The sequence below is a fragment of the Perca flavescens genome, chromosome 4, assembly GCF_004354835.1.
Source record: "Perca flavescens isolate YP-PL-M2 chromosome 4, PFLA_1.0, whole genome shotgun sequence".
NCBI classification, from domain to species: domain Eukaryota; kingdom Metazoa; phylum Chordata; class Actinopteri; order Perciformes; family Percidae; genus Perca; species Perca flavescens.
The window spans coordinates 28,623,072-28,640,669 of record NC_041334.1 but is presented as its reverse complement, the minus strand read 5'-3'; the positions used below and the strand labels follow the sequence as shown (position 1 = coordinate 28,640,669).

The window sequence follows — 17,598 nt, the reverse complement described above, 5'->3', positions numbered from 1 at the left end:
AAAGCTAATGAAAAATGCAAAACTATAATAACCTTGATGTGAAGCTTTAGAAAAATGGCATCTTTGTTTGATTATTTCACTCAGCGTTAGCAGCATCATAAAGCTTCAGATAAAGAGTATTTATGTGATACATATTTACATCATACAGACAAAATGCTAGGAAAACATTTTTTGTGCAAATCCATGTAGAAATGGTCAAATTGTAGACCCATCATCTGCGACCCTAGCTATAACTTGTCTGGTATATTGACAGCACTGTTTGTCCTACTTAACAGAGAGATAGCCCTAGGTTAGTATAGCTGGTTAAACCTCACTCAGACACATATCATTACAGTCGTTAAACACTTTAAATAGAGCTACGATAGTCTGTATGTAGTATTTATTTGTAGCTTCTTTGCAACCATGGTGACTGAGGGAGTAAACGAAGAGAAACTTGTCCTGCAGATGAGTAGAAGAGGTTACTGGTATGTTTGTGTATGTAGACGTATTTATGTTTGTGTGTTTGGTTCCTGCCTCATCCATAGGCCATTGTCAGAAGAGTACAAGGCTGTCTTGGTCAATGATTTCCCATCCTACACATACACCTTATGATTGGCCAGACTTGATAGGAATGCAGCTTTCCCAACCAATAAGCTAAGGGCCTGGGGCGTTCCTGCCCCTGGACCAAAATAACCCAGTAAATACACTGCAGGCACTATGAGAACTGGAGCTGGTCCACTGTTGAATGCTTTGTGTACAAACAAGGGATTCTTGTCAGCCGGGTACTGCTGAACCATGCTGGCCAGTGTTCTCCTCTGTTGTGATAGGCACAACTAGCTGAGTGGCACTTTGATACCAGTGTTTGTGTTTCTGTATTCAGGGCTACAGGATGGTGTAGGAGAGTATCAATGGAGGCTTACTAATAGTTGGGTTACATTCAGTGATGGAAGAGTTTTATTAACACATTACGCCCAGAGAATCCATCAAACAAGCTGCTGCACGTAATGGGCATTCTGCATGTGGCCTTTACAATATGTGTGAGCGGATATAATTGTAACAACCTAAGTTAAAGCATAATTGATCTTAAAGCTGGTCACTCTGCATTTCAGTTTAATGAGTTGAGCTAACAGCAAGGTCTAATGAGGTGGAACGACTTCACTGATAGGTACAGTTTTTGGTATCAACAGTAGTCCTGACACTTCATAAAAGGGCATGACAGACTATAAGCAAACATTGTAGATTGCTTAATCAAAACCGTTTTCTGAAGTTTGGTCCTCTGGAACTTTTATAGTAATGGCCCAAGATAACAAACATCCTCTCTATGTTGGACCTATCCATGTACAGCATTTCCACGTGTTCTGAAGTTATTATGCATGATCTCACCACTAGGAGGCTCTTTTAATGGTCCTGTCAGCAAGTAGTCTTCATTCTACCTTCTGTTGTTTTGAGTGTTAGAGGGATGTGCTTGTGTGTATCTTGTGTGTGTACACACAAGCACACCCAATATTTGATTGAGAAGGTTGAGACACTAAATCTGTGTTTGTATGCATTTTTGCTGACCTATAAATAGCTGCACAAGCAGGGTGGATGGCAGAGGGAGGAGTGATTCATGACGTAACGACTGTTTCTTGTAAACACATCTGTTACAGCACATTTTCAGAGGAAATTTTATTTCACTCTGAACTCACTTGCCTCAAAGAAATCAGCCAATCAATGAAAAGTAAACATATAGTCCCATACCTCCACTTTACATGCAAAGTACAGTTTATTTGGGACTGATCGGAGAGTTTACACTTTTCATCAGTGATGATTAAAATGATGTTGACACAAAACCAGATAAAACTAACACACTTTTAAATCAGTGTGTGTGTGTGTGTGTTTGTGTGTGTCTGTGTCTGTGTGTGTTGACAATGCAGACAGAGCAGAAGTGATGCAGCACACACAAGCAGAGGCCGTCCCAATGTGTGCACAGGTATATACACAGTTTCTTTTATTGGGTTACTTGTCCTATAGTATACACAGACAAGCTTAGCTTGTAAGTGAGATTTTTTCAGTCTTCTGACGGATGGATTGAGGATTGATACAGGAAGCAGAGGCGGAGAGCCTCAAGCGGACGGACGCTACAGGCCACACATGCTGGAGACAAACATTTTGGAAGACTGATTCTTATTGAGAATTATTTTTTCCCACAACACAACTTTTAGTAAATACACCTTTTAAAATCTGAACCACAACACGGAGAGCGGGCTTGCTGAGTCCCGACACCGACGAAGGGCTGGTGCAGACCTGACGGCAGAGAGGCTGGGACGCACATCAAAGCGCGCTGGCTGTCTCGACGAGGAAGACACCAAAAGCTATCAGGCCCAGCTCCAAAAGGCGGAACGCTAAACAACACAGCAGCTGGGTGAGTCAGTTTAACACAGCACAATTCCTCTGAGGTAGAAAAGTATACACTCATCCAGGCCAGTTTAGGTCTCTCTCACGTGAAATGCATCACGCAGGGAGAGGAGACAATACCATTTATGTTACACACTAGGTTAGCCTTTAGTAGCTGTGTTTCTTTGTTATACGAGCCAAGGTGAGCTTAGCGTTGTAACAATTGCGGGCTGTCGTCTGGGATATGAATGTTTCGTGTGTGTTATTTAGGTTTGTGTTAAGTCAGGCGTTGTGATTTTGGTGGCACATCTTTGGACCATGGTGTTGCGTGTTGATTAGGCCTCTAGACCTCGCTGAGGTTGCCGATTATGATAAGGTGCAACATGCAGTTCTAAAAGCTTACGATCTAATCCCAGAGGCATATAGACAGCGATTTACAACCCGGTCAAACCTACATAAACTTTGCACGTGAACAAGAGGCAGATTTTGATCAATGGCTAGGAGCGAGTGAAGTTTATGCCTTCAAGAATCTTTGTGAGCTATGTGAGCTGATGTTTAAGTTTAAGCAGAGCCCGACTAAGGTCATACAAACATATTTGAATGACTTGGATGTTAAAACTGTGTAAAGTTGCTGAAGCAGCTGACAACTAAACTTAAAACAAAAAGTAAGGAAATGTGTGTTTGGTAGATTATTTCTCTGTGATAACAATGCTTTTTGGCAATAAATCTTATACCGTTGGAAAGCCTGTTTAGTTCCCTTTGAAATAGTGCCCCATTTGTAAGGAACATGCATTTGTGGGATGAGAAACAGAGCTGAATATGTGGGTTGCGCCCATTAAAAATTTGCTCTGCCAATGCCAAACAGCTTATTCTGCCATTGACTCGTTTGATGTTTGGTGAATTGGATGATTGAAGTTTGAAGAAACAAGACATATTGGCAATTTAACAATGTATTCATTTAACAAACAGGAGCCTCAGTAGCGTGTGGAAGAACCATACACAGCCACAACAGCCTGGCAACTCCTCCTCATGCTGGTCACCAGCCTGGTCACACGCTGCTGTGGGATGGCATCCCATTCTTCAACCAGCATTTGTTGCAAGTCAGCCAACGTGGTTGTGTTGATCACTCTGGCACGAACAGCAAGCCCAAGCTGTGTTCAATGGGGTTGAGGTCAGGACTGCTGGCAGGCCATTCCATCCTATCCACTCCCACATTCTGGAGGTGGTCTCTGATAAATCCCGCTGTGTGGGGACGAGCGTTGTCATCTTGGAGGATAGAGTTTGGTCCCAGACTGTGGAGATATGGGATGGCCACTGGTTGCAGAATCAGGCACCTGATTGTCAGCACCTGGGGGTACCAGAAGCTCAAAACAAGAGTCAATAGCAACAGCAAAGAAAAGCTGTTTGGCATTGTCAGAGACGATTTGGCAAATTTTTCATGGGCGCAACCCACATACTAAGCTCTGCTGCTCATCCCACAAATGCATGTTCCTTACAAATGGGGCACTATTTGAAAGGGAACTAAACAGGCTTTCCAACGGCATAAGTTTTATTGCCAAAAAGCATTGTTACCACAGAGAAATAATCCACCAAACACAAATTTCCTTACTTTTTGTTTTAAGTTTATGTCCTCATTCATAAGGACTCTTGGTGTGACAAACCCAGTGGTCAGGTTAAAATGACGGGAGAGTTTTGAAAAACGCCCTGGTGATAAAAATAGTGGTGGGCGCTTCTGTCTGTAAACCCCCAAAATAATGGCCAACAAACTAAGCCTTCTTCTTCCCCAGTAGACACCATTTGCCATGTTGGTCACATCAAGTCCTGCTGTCCTGCTCTCCATAGAAATAAACATCTCAGGAGAGGGTGGTTGTTCTGTACCTTGTACTCTTATTGGTTTAAACAAACATGTAAAAGCTATTGATAAAGCTAACTCGGAAATGTTTGATGGTTTCTTGTGTGATGGTATGGTTGCATTTGAGGAAGGGGTAACTTAGGCACCGGTTGAGGGTTTTGGAGGTGTGCCGTCAAGATGTTTGTAAGGACTAACATTTTTGTTGGCTATGCTCAGGTGGCAGTGGCGCCTGAATTTCTGGTGAAGGATGTTCATTTCCTGTTAGGAAATGATTTAGCTGGTAGACAGGTTGGGGTGACCCCCCCCCCTGTTTTGGAGTAGGAATATCCAGAAGCTTTTCCAGTTTGTGTAGTCACCCGGTCTCAAACTAAAGCTGTTCAAGACCCTACTATGGTGACTTAGTGTTGTAACAATTTCATTTAGTAAAGTAGTTACATAAATGTAAGGATATTCTATATTATTTCAGTAGTGTAAGTTTACACTTACGTAAGTAAGTTGTGCTGCATATGGCATCTTAAATGTTCTAAAAGGCTGTTTTTCATGCGATCATCTTTTGAATATCACAACCAATCAGTGATTCCAGTCTCGGAAATATATTAAAATCTATTCGCGTCATAGGCTATCTGCAGGGATTCAGTGTTCTGTGGTCGCTTCGTGTGGTAGGGTAACAGTGTGTGGGAGTGCAATTAAAGAAGTAAATTTGCTGATTCACTGTCCCATAGTTCAGAAAAACACGCACACAATGACCTGGCAGACAAAGTAAGGAATTTGTGTTTCTGCATGCACATTTGTAGGTGTTACTGTATGCAAATGCTGCACACTGCTTTAGGAAGGAGGCTGGACTGAAGGAGGAGTCCCATATTAGAGTGAAATCGGGGAAAAACAAGAGAGGGACATAAGTTTACTGGACACAAGGCTGTCGTTGTTGTTGCCCCAGACTACGGCATTCAGGCTAATTTAGGGGAAGAGGAGGAGAGTGGGAGGAGGAGGAGAATAAGGAGAAATAGGAAGCTGAGCTGGTGGTTAGAGAGAGGGAGGAAGGTGACTAATAGTGACTGTCACTCAGCCTACTGTAGCTCGGCCTGTGGAGGGAGAAGTGCCGTCACAACCAGTGAACCGGCTTATGAATGCAGTAGTTGGCTGGGCCCAGACAGCAACAACTGTCTCTCTGTCAGGGAGTGTGTGCATTAACACGAGGAGGAGCAGATCTCTGTTGGATACACAATGTTGTCTTTGGGATAGTTGGAGAGTTGCTGGTAAGGATCTAAGTTTATACTCTACTATGTGTATCGGTGTCAGTGTTTCTCACTTCCTGGCTGTTGAATACGGCAATGTGAGCTTCATTCAGGCTAAATAATAAACTGAACATGTCTAAGCAGGTTCTGTGTGTTTTAATAACATGCAGTTCGTTTTAAATTGTAAAAGCTGCAGTAGCAGAAACGGAAGCAGCATTGGTTCAATTACTGTTGACAGTAAACTGGTTGTTACATATTACAGTTTGACATTTCCAAAACATAAATAGCAACAAGAGATCTCGAGTCATCACTGCATTGTTTAGCAATGTAATGATTGTTTGTTATGTGCAGCTAAGTGGAGGCAGTATGCCAGAGTGATGGTACTGATAGTGTGGCAGTTTGGTATGGAGACAATCAAAGTTACTGCATGAAATACAACAGTTCTTTAATGTTAACTTGTATACCAAAATGGAAAAATTTAAGAAATAAAAATGGTAAACTGAGGTCAGACTGTTGAAAGATGTGTGTGTTTGGAGAGCTGCTATCCAAGTTCATAGGTTACTAGCACTGCAACTGCAGCACAACAGGGTGACTAAATGTACAGTATATCTGATCTGTGAATACATGTGCATTGTTTTTTGTTACTCTGTTCTATATGACTTTTTTGTGTACATGTTCTGCACAGAGCCTTTCTGACTTCAGATTGAACAAAATGTACTTTATTTTTCCTTTTAATTTTTCAAAGATCGTAAAGGAAGTGGCCATCAATATCAAAATGTTACAAGCTAAGATTTTCATCTAAAGTAATTATGGCATGACAAACAGCTTTTGTACTTGCCCTAGGTTTCCTGCAGAGGAAGTTCCTTCACCACTGACAAAACTAGGAGTTTTGAAAACTGATGGAAAGAAACGGGAAGTGATGCATTGTGGCTGTAATTGATGATGCTAGTCTATTGTCTTTCCTGTATCTCCTTGTGTTGTATTTTGATTTGATATGGCTAAAAGTGTGTTTGTGCTGAAAACCTGTTGTCCTTTCCCCGCTAGTTTTAACATCACTCTCTTCTCTGTTATCAGTGACCTGAGGAAACTCTGGACAAGGGTGTCTCTTGGTCAGCTATTTATAGACTGTGTTTAGAAGGTGACAGGCGTTCTGATTCACACACAGTGTTGATGAGTTGTGGTGGTTCATTCAGATAACCTTCAGAAAGATGGTTACTGTGCAGAAATGTTACGCTGTGGGCACCGTAAATTTGCCTTTAAATTACACACAAGTTTACAAACAATCTAAGGACATTGATCATTTTACAGCAGCTGTTGTGCATCCAACCCTTAACCCCAACCATGCTAAAATGTATAACAAAAGGAAGAGGGTCTAGTGTTTTGAATATTTTACTTGAGTGCACAACTAGGTTAGTCTTTTTTGTTATAGAAACCCTATATAAGAACATGTTTAAACCTACTCATTTGAAAAATGGAGCTGTTAAAACAGCTAGAAACCAGATAGGAGAGCTGCAACAATTTGCTGTATGAAAAAAACTGAACTAATTAACTAAATCAAATGTGTCTCTTGCAACATTGCCTTAAAACAATGGAGAATATCATCTCTTCACACCATTCAGTGTGTGTTTATACTTAGGTCAAACCATGGTCTGTTGCTTCCTTCGCTTCCGCCCTGGAAATTCTTCTCTTTTCTAAGTTCTTCAGTGTGTGTTGCACACCTGCTGCTTCACCCTTCACACTCTAGTCCCAGTCACATATTTTATGTTACCGCTATTCATTCCATCTGTCCATTTTGCAGTTTTACATTTTACCAGTACAGTGCTCGTTGAAAATGTGGTTCCTGTTTGGAACGGGCCGATTGTTTGGCCTGTGGTATTGCTGCTTGTAGAATTCTCCAAAACCAAATTGTACCCCAAAAGTACTTACAGAAGGACCCCAAACCACTTAATATGCAACTCCACTGTACAGCCTACTACTAACTTACAGTGTAGGCTACTTCTACGTCAGAGGATACTATATTTACCTGACAGAGAACATGGCAGATTCAGAATTTAATCACAAAATATCACAATTAAATTGTGGAGTAATCAGACAGTAGCCTCATGGACTCATGGCAGTGTGCTACCCACTTGGCCCCGTTATGAGAGCTAATCAGCACCTATCTGCATTAATCAACCGCAGAGACAATCTTGTGTGTGTGTATGTGTGTGTGTGTGTATATGTGTGCGTGTGTGTGTGTGTGTGTGTGTGTGTGTGTGTGTGTGTGTGTGTGTGCACAGAGAGAGAGAGCGAGAGAAAACATTGTAGTCTTATCTTTTTCGTCAATGATATTGCATGATATCACCACAGTTTAATGACGGCACACAGTTAAGCGTTGTCTCGTCTCTTGTACGATGTCCATGTATGCAGTCCGCTGTTGCTCCTGGAAAGCGAAGAAAAGTTTGGTTGTTAACGTTATATCCAGTAATCATGTAACGCAAAACAGTCAAAGTCAAAGCCGTCGAACCTCCCCCCGATGCTGTACAGAGCGTCGTCAATTTTTTTTTTTAAATTACTGCAGTCACCCTAGGGGAAAAACATTAAAGTCATCAGTGTTGTGTCGAAGTTTGTTCTTTACTCTCTACTTTATTGGGATTGTAGTAATCTATTGGCTGTAATAAATATATTGGTTTTTGTGAGGGAGATATACGTTATAGGCGTAATGTTACAGGTACCCTGGTAATAGGTGTATGATTTGCTTTTTTTAAACGGCAGTATTAACATAATAAGTTATAAGTGGTGAAAGTTAGAGGCAAACTTTGCAAAAGTGTATTGGAGTCAAAGCCGGTACCCTCCCTCCCCCCGCTGCTGTAAAGCGTTCTGCACACACACACATACAGTCCACTTTAGTCCACTTTATTAGATAGATAACCAGTGTCAACCAGACCAGTGGCCTGGTTTGGCAACCTTGGTGTACAGCTGAAAGACCAGATTACCCGGCTAACAGAGCCATGCAAATCATGGGAATCAGACAGCATCCCACACTCCAGGCTGTCTTTGACAAAACTATCCACAGGCAGACCCAGAAGATAATTTCAGATCCCCACAGGTACCCCACCCTGAGAACCAGCTTCTCCCTTCAGGCAGACAATTCCAGACAGAGTCCCCCAGTGCAGGCTCAACTGCTTTAAAAACTCTTTTGTCCCCATGTCCATCAGAGCCATAAATGGCAAGCCACCCAGAGCATAACCCCTGAAATGCTGCATTTTAGGGATCGACCGATAGTGGTTTTTCAAGGCCGATACCTATTATTAGTAGTTAATGAAACCGATAATCGATATTTGGACCCAATATGCATATACAGTGAAAATGAAAATCATTAAGTCAAAATTAAGATTTTGGAATTTTACAAACTCCAACACAAAACTTTTTAAAATGCTTTAAGCAATTATTTAACAAATTAGAAACTTTCAACATAATACACAGTAAAAGATAGTCAGTCAGATAGTGTTGTGGGCGGGACATTCAGTCAGACTCAGTGGTGAGGGAAACCGAAGCAGAGGGACAGACACAGAGCTGTAGCAGAGCCAAAGTAGCACGCTTCTCAATTAATTAACTTTATTGGTTATCAAGCAAATAAAACACTGATACAGATGATCTGCTAACTGCCAAAAAACGGCACGATAATCAGTCTATCCCTACTGCATTTATCTTAACCATACCATAAACCATTTTTATTTTTCATCATGATTTTATGTTGATGAGGCTGCTTACCCTTACTGCACATATTATGTACACTATTATGACAACTATTATGATGTGTTGTACAACGGGCTGTGTGCAATTTTGTTGGCTGGTGGCAGTCTGTGCATGCAATATGAGCATGTCAATGTGGAGTGGTAACTGTGTGTGTGTGTGTGTGTGTGTGTGTGTGTGTGTGTGTGTGTGTGTGTGTGTGTGTGTGTGTGTGTGTGTGTGTGTGTGTACTATGTTGTGTTGAATTTCCAAAACAGCGGATACTGTTTGCGTATGTGTCCGAGGCAAATTTCCTTTAGGACAATTCAAATCTATCTTATCTTAACCAACCATTTTCTGTTTCTTTCTTTTTGTCTGTTTTTGTTCGTCTTTTTCATTTCATACCTCCATTGCCTTTCTTCATCTCTGCCCCATGATGTCCCCCTCGCAGATTGAAATCCACTTTCTTCAGCATCCAGACATGTAGTCAGCAGCATAAGCAGAGCGTACTTCCTCTTGTGAACTCTTTTTCCTCTCAAACAGGTAATTGCATGTGTTTGTCTCTGTACACAAATGTGCTTCTATATTATACTGTAGAAATCCAACCATTTAGTGATTGTGGAGCTACCCTGCATTAACACAGCTGGCAATCCTGACTTGAATGACTTAAATAGAAATGAGAATCATTATTTCTAGTTACCTCATCCACTCTGGTGTGCATACACAACCCTGTATGCTGTAACTACATCCCTAGTACAGTAGCTGTTGTAATTAGCATAAGTGAGGTGGTAGCAGGAATATTTGTATACCTAAAGCAGCAATTGATCCAAGAGAATAGCAGGCCTGAGTGTTTGAAAATTATCTGACTGTCCGTCCGTCTGTCTGTCTGTCTGTGTGTCTGAGTAGTTTGATGTGTTATGTCGCTAAGGGATACAGCTGTTTGTGTGTGTGAAACCAAAGAGGCAGGGGTAAGAACCCCATACTTGCCATTACCAGCCGTGTCACATAATCCTACCAACGTTACTCGTTGAGTGTGTGTGTGTGTGTGTGTGTGTGTGTGTGTGTGTGTGTGTGTGTGTGTGTGTGTGGGGGCGGTGGTTTGATATGGCATGGTATTGATAATTTAGGTCTGTTTACATGTTCTGACTCTACTTAAAAGCCATCAGACGCTGTAGAGGGCACAAATGCATACATACACACATACACCAAACAAAAAAACACACCCAGCTCAGGGGAACAGGGTGTTCCTGAAAAGGAGAACAGAGAGCAGAGGGGGTTATTTTAGTCATTAGAGCAGGCAGACAGAAAGCTTAATGCGGAAAGGGTGTATGTGTGTGTGTGTGTGTGTGTGTGTGTGTGTGTGTGTGTGTGTGTGTGTGTGTGTGTGTGTGTTTACGCGCAAGTGCAGTGATGGAAAGGCTGCTGAAGTCTGCAGTGCATTTGGAACCTTTGTGATATTAACATAAGGTGGTTGGGCTAAGCCTTCGATAACCTGTACCTTTTATCAAAAGTGATTATCCATGGTTACACAAATGCTACAAAATGATTTGACCAAGAATGACTTAAACTTCACGTCTTTACCCTGTCATGACTAAGGCTGTAAGTTCTTTAACAGTATTTATAATGTGTGTGTGTCTCAGAGCAGGGCCTGGCCAGGTTAAGCTTACTCTGTGCCAGACATTTGAAGAGATGTACAAGCATATGTTTGTTTGACCTTGAGGCATTTCTTTCTACTTTTACCCACCATGCCAAATTGCTGTGATCGCAATACAGCAAAAGCATTTCTTTCATGTTTCTGCACTTCTGTCACAATATCACTGTAAATTGTCTTTGGATTTTGTGCAGCAGCAGCTGTTGCCGCATACGTGTGAATGCACATGTGCTTTGTTGTAAGAGAGCACCTGAGTGTATGTGTGTATATTCACATCCCACATTCAACTGCTCAATGTTGGCACATTCAATTCTAAAAATAAACACTCTACCAAATTAACACCATGTCTCTGAACACAGGTGCTGTGGCCCCACACTGCCCCCAACTGTGTGTGTACATGTGTGTTTATGTCTATAAATGCGTGTGTGTTACACTTTGCACATGTATGTATAGGAAGAAACTAAAGTGGTGCACAGCGTGTTTAATTTATTCTATTTTTCCATTGTGTGCTTATTGTTGGCATGTTTGTGACTAATCTGTGGCACAATCCAGAGTTGACCTCTGATCCGGGCTTCCTCCGCTCTACATCCTCCCACTGGCGTGTTTGAAGTGAAGGGGCTGTGACATCACAGCGTTGGAAACACAATGGCCGCTGTGTGCTCTTACTGCGTCAGATGCCTGCTTACCCCAATAGATGTCAGGCAATGGGAAGGCCCATGTGGGAGATCATGCTGCCTGGTAGCAGTGTGTCACCATAGGATATCAGGAAATGATACCCTGTCCGTGTGTATGTGTTAAAGGACGTATATATATAATGTATCATTGCTTTGTCACAGTTGGAACTGTGCCAGTGCTACATATGCCAGTTCCCCTAAAAACAGTAAATAATACTGTCACAGTGCTGATGTTGTGTTATGGAGTAGTAGCTATGAATAAGTTGGAGTGTTGACATTTCTGTATTCCATGTTCAGCTGAAATGACTTAGTTCAGAACAGTTAAATTAGCATGTACAGTATATACTTTATTTGTATACTTTATTATTTTTATCTGGGAACCAGACAAATCTGCAAGCTCATGTTTTATTTGCTCTAGCAGATGTGTTGGTCGCCCTCCGCTTTAGACAGATTTCCAGCAACTTGAGATCTGACGGGCCAATCACAACTGTTTATCTAATATTGGGTATTTTTGAGGAGCGCCATTGAGGCATTTATGAAAACAGCCAAGGTGGCTGCAGATGATGTGGAACTTTCTGTTGAAGCTGCTATCACGTAGCCTGACATCGCCAGACCAAATCACGAAAAGGATCTGCCAGAGCAAATAAAACATTAGCTTGCAGATTTGTCTGGTTCCCAAGCAAAGTAAAAACACCTTTCATCTTCAAATTCTAATGGCAAAAATGGCAACACTAGTTCACAGACATGTGGATGCTACATCATCACAGCTAATAGCCTGCTTACATTTTTCCATTGTTCACATTTCGTTTCTCTGATTGGTTTGGTTGTAGATCTATCCAGTTACGTCCAGAGGCATTTTGGTCTAATGCCCCTTGGAAATCTAATATGAAATGAGAGGTTTCAGACTACTTTGCATTTGCGATTTGGTCTGGCGATGTCAGGCTAGCACTTTATGGCTTTTGGTTTAGCATGTGTAAAGCTACATTAATTAATTTATTGGACCTGTATAGTGGAACATACAGTAATATGGTTAGCTATGCTCTATTTGGTGGCAGTCGAGCCAGTTTTATCTTTATTTATGAATATAAAATTTGTGTTTTGTTTAAAATCTACAGGTCTATCCTTAGATCCTCGAGTCATAGAGCATACAGTATGTCCACCTCTGGCTGGCATTCCTACCTTGCCAATTGAGTTTGGAGATGTAATCACCCCATTTGTCATACTTTTTAAATATACTTTGTAGAATTCCACCACTGTGTATATGTGCGAACACACTTGTTTGTCAGTGTAAATAAGCATCTTGAAAAGGGACACCTAATACTACTACAAGAGGACCTGCCTCCGAAGCTCCAGATGTTGGCAGTATGTACGAAAGTTGTTCCAACATCATCAGTAGTTGTGAGCGTTATAGGAAAATCCGTGCTGAGATTAGTTTGTCTCTACTTATGTACTTTTTGTTTATGGAGAGTCCGTTTTGGCCTCAAGTTTAAAGCTGCTTGTGGAGTCCTTGAGTCCAAGTTTGGGTACATGTTTGTGTTGGAATGTGTGTGTTTCGATGTGCATCTGCATGGGTGTGTGTTATTCATGTGGGCCATCCAACGGGCACAAAGCGGGCAGTGTGTTCCCCCTCGGTTGCTGAAATGTACACTTCGGACAACAGGCGGCTTCAGTCCTCAATAGGAGCTGTCCTTCTTATTGTACCTCACGCACAATGAGCTTTTCTCTTTCTCTCTCTGTCTTTCTCTCTGTGTCTTTCTCTCTTTATGACCATATACAGACAGTGTTTCTGATGAGAGACTGGAGGAATCATATTCTGATTGGTTGTTTAGACCCTGTCACTGCTCCTCTGTATGAAGTTGTCTCACAATGCATTACCATCAGCTTAGACATTAGAATACAGTAGAAACCTGGCCCTTAACAGGTTTCATTACACATGTTTGAGTCCAGATGAGCTTAGTCATTTAGGGGATGAACACAAGTCATTGCAGAAGGGGAACTATCAGTCCTGGGACTCCCCAATGAATGTGTTCATTTATACATATTTGTGAGTGTGTATGCGTGAGAAAGAAAGAGGACGAGGTGTTGTACAGGGTTTATGGGTGTTCCCCGTCGTCCTTCTGCTCACATGATCATCCAAGAACAACAAGACCACATGACTCCACATGACCTCTCACTGTTATTGAGGAAGTACCTCACAATTCACCCTTTTTTTTGAGAGTTGGGGGGTCAAAAGAGTGTTACAGCTATCTTATCTTCACCCCAGTGCACCCTTTCAAACATGAGAATACATATGAGACCTTAATGGATGAAGTCAGCCCTACACAGAGAATGTAGAGATGTTAGCCTTGATATGTACTTTGTTTTTCGGCTAGCATCGCTAATCATAGCTTACATCAACTTGAGTGATTTTAAATGGATTTCTCCAAATAGCATGCCAAACTTTACCTGTGGAGTAGAAACTTCACGACTGAGGCTTCAGTGGGAAGCCCAACCTGTGCTTTTAGCGCACGCCAGCGTGTGAAATATTCTCCCAAAAGCTTCAATGCTTCAATGAATGGCTGAAACCGTAGCTCAAGCTCACCACACATATACACCTGAAAGCTAGGGACGTGCACGTACGACGGCCTTATGTAAACATATCACCAGAATGATTGACAACTAGGAGGACCAATAGTCTTGATGATCCACCCGGAAAAGAAAATCCACCACTATACCTTTAAGCCCAGTGATTTTCAGCCTGCGTACATGTTTTTAAAGATCCCATGGCATGAAAATGTCACTTTATGAGGTTTTTTTAACATTAATATGAGTTCCCCCAGCCTGCCTATGGTCCCCCAGTGGCTAGAAATGGTGATAGATGTAAACCGAACCCTGGGTATCCTGCTCTGCTTCTGAGAAAATGAAAGCTCAGATGGGCCGATCTAGAATCAAGGTTACCGCCCCTTTCTCTGCTTTGCCCGCCCAGAGAATTTGGCCCACCCATGAGAGAGAGAGACGTCATGGCTTTCAGACGAGCATAGTGGCAGTTGGTCAAGGCCACACCCCCACACCTCCAACCTCCACCTTGCCTCCTCCTCTCTCCTCCTCAATAGCTAAAGACACAAAGGAAAGGTCATTGTGGGACTGGCTCTAATGGCTGTAATTCTGCACCAAGGCTGAATTTTGGGAAAGAGACTTCAGATACAGTATTAGGGGACCACTATGGTCTATATAAAAGCATCCAAAGAGCACTATGTCATGGGACCTTTAACATTGTTGAAACAGAGGAGCTAATGTTGGTAGCGAGAGTAACAAGTTAGCGGACTGCTGTCACTGCACTTTTCTCTGCTGTGCACCTGTTGGTTGTGTGTGTGTGTGTGTGTTCAAAGCCATGCACTTGGTGAAACACAAAGGAGAGGAGAGAAAGCAGTCCACAGCAAAGACTCTCACACTGAGCTGAAAATGGAAGCACTGCACTGCAACACATGTATTTTGGCTTAATTAAAGACATTGATTCGTGATTTTGTTATACTACAGTTTTGGGGAAAAAAACAAAAATTCAAATCCCAAAATTGAAAATCGAATACCTACCCAACGAAGTCGAATATATGGGCCCAGACCTAGTCAGAACATTGCACACTTCCCCTTCTCCACTTACATCTCTCTCCTTATCACCAATGCACCCATTAACAATTACACACTGAATCAGGCTTCTCTATAAGGAGAGTATGTCAGTTGAGGTAGAAGTGTTTACACAGGATCCACTTTCCTTCTTGTTAAGGAATCCCTTCAGACTTTTCAATACATTTGTTTTCACCTTGTTTATTTCCCTTTCCTTCCTCTGGCTCAACTCTCAATTTAATCTCCCTTCCTTTCTCCTCCTCAGCTTCCTCTGCCTTTTCGGGCTGGACTGCGGAGCATTGACGTCGGCTCGCCCTCCCCTGCCCCCTCGCCCCCCAGCAATGGCCTCACGCATTGGCCTGCGGATGCAGGTACAACACAAGCGCCATCCACCATCCTGTATGCAGCACATGCAAGCCTTTCATTAGCTATGGATATTAAAGTCTGTTTGTAGTGTTGTTTGACCGAGTGGACACTGGAGAAGAAGGCATTCTGGTCAATGTCACAGCTTTGTGGGCGGGCCATTTATTTGAAGGGCATCTACATGCAGCAAACATTGACACATTTGGCTGTGCTATTTGGCCCTTGCATATTTTACTCTACATACTTTTCTTACAGGGTGATTTAATAGATGTGTGAGTCACCAGTTGTGCTCTCCTAACAGCTCTTCTAACAGCCAAAAGCAACATCACCCATCACAGTCAGTTTATAGGTCCCAATGCTTTAATGAGCATTCCTGTAATGTGTGTGTGTGTGTGTGTGTGTGTGTGTGTGTGTGTGTGTGTGTGTGTGTGTGTGTGTGTGTGTGTGTGTGTGTGTGTGTGTGTGTGTGTGTGTGTGTGTGTGTGTGTGTGTGTGTGTGTGTGTGTGTGTGTCCAGCTGATGCGAGACCAGCTGCAGCAAGAGGAGGAGCGTGCGAGGCAGATGATACAGCAGCAGCAGCAGAATGCAGTGCAATACATGCATAATTGCATGGCTGGGCCACCTGCACCTACCCCAGCCATTAGCACCCCGCAGCATCAACAAAGCATGCAGGTCCCCGTGGAGGTTCTTAAGGTCAGTAGGGCTGCAACAAATTGTTATTTTCATTATCACTTAATGTCTTTATTTTACATGTACTGATTATTATCAAATCAATTGCTCAATTAGCCAATACAATTTCAGAAATGTGTGAATAATGCCTATCACAATTTCCCAGGGTTTCCAGAGTTCATGGTGATGACTTGCTCGTTTGTCAAAAAGTCAAAGATATTGAAATTAAAAAACATGAAAACAACTATTGCCCACCTTTTGAGAAGCTGGAACCAGTGAATGTTTGGCTAAAGTATGACTGAAACATATTCTGAAGTTTGGAAATGACTTATTGAGAAGGAAGTATATAAAAGTATGTATGTATATATATATGTTTTAAGATTATTTTTTTGGGCTTGTTTTGCCTATATTGCATACATATTGTATATGTAGAAGTATTTTGACAGCAAAATAAAAATAACTTAAAAGGGGATTTGTGGTTTGATACATTGTTAATTGAACACAGAATCCCCTTCATCCTTCTAAATAGTGTAGTAAAAGTTAATAAAGGTTTCTGGTCAAAATGCCAACGCACTACAAAGACAAAGTGCTAAACAGATCTCGTTGAGGGGATTGGCTGAAGAGAGAAAATATGTTAGTTAAGGGGGGTTTCAAAAGGACAGGGGCTGTGGCACTTACACACCATTAATCCACTCACATGTTGCTGAGCAGGAGACAGGGCAGCAGTGCGCAGAAGAGGTGTTTAGGACTTCACTGGGCGTTGTGGCCTCTCACACAGCAGCACTGCCACACAGGGGAAAATCAGGGACAGATTAGAAAAAAGGCAGAGAAAGAAAAATGCGGTGGAGCAGCAAGCAGGTAGGGAGACAGAAGATAAGAAAGGTTTGACATGTTTTGCGATAGGACCGTCAGGAGTGATGTAGATAGTCTGAGTCAAACAGGGACTGATAAAGCTGAAGTGACATTTTGTCCGATTCCAAAGATGCTTGTGTGTGTCCTTATCTTTGATAGTGTGTGTTTGTGTGTATGGGTTTGCACAATACATACAATACATTGTGTATGTGTGTGTGTGACCTTAACTGTATGGGGCAATTTGTTTACTTTGTGTGCACGTGTGCGTGTGCGTGTGCGTGTGCAGCGTGTGTGTGTGTGTGTGTGTGTGTGTGTCTGTTATTTTAAGAATCTCAAAGTTGTCAGTGTCTTACCTTTCATTTTGTAGATAAGGTCAACTGTCTGTCTATCAGTCTCACCGAGCCTGTCAGAGCTCCTGTGTTTCTTTGTACTTCATCTGTGCTGACAGTGCCAAGCTAAATAGGTAGAATAGTTACATTATTTTGTAACTATTGTTCCTCTGACTCATGAGACACATATTCATTTAAAGCCAATCATGTGTATTTATCTAGTGGGTCATGATTTGCTGTAAAAACATACACAAAGTAGCATGAAGGTGTGTTTATTGAAAAGTTTCTGGTTCATTTAAAATAA

At 42.0% G+C, this 17,598-nt stretch overlaps 1 protein-coding gene across 12 annotated transcripts in view; it reads left to right on the top strand.

The window, feature by feature from the left end:
• tfeb (transcription factor EB) overlaps positions 1-17,598 on the top strand; it is a 42,757-nt gene that overhangs the window by 13,745 nt on the left and 11,414 nt on the right. For 5 of the 12 annotated variants that reach the window (XM_028574927.1, XM_028574929.1, XM_028574928.1 and 2 more), the window contains exons 2-6: positions 1,896-1,951; positions 2,184-2,383; positions 9,608-9,699; positions 15,347-15,452; positions 15,961-16,137. In XM_028574927.1, coding sequence (XP_028430728.1) covers positions 15,423-15,452; positions 15,961-16,137 — 207 coding nt within the window. In that variant the 5' untranslated portion in view covers positions 1,896-1,951; positions 2,184-2,383; positions 9,608-9,699; positions 15,347-15,422. Of the gene's footprint in view, positions 1-1,895; positions 1,952-2,183; positions 2,384-5,129; positions 5,464-6,389; positions 6,581-9,607; positions 9,700-15,346; positions 15,453-15,960; positions 16,138-17,598 lie in introns of those variants that run through there. The other 7 variants (XM_028574922.1, XM_028574920.1, XM_028574921.1 and 4 more) reach the window with 7 other exon arrangements.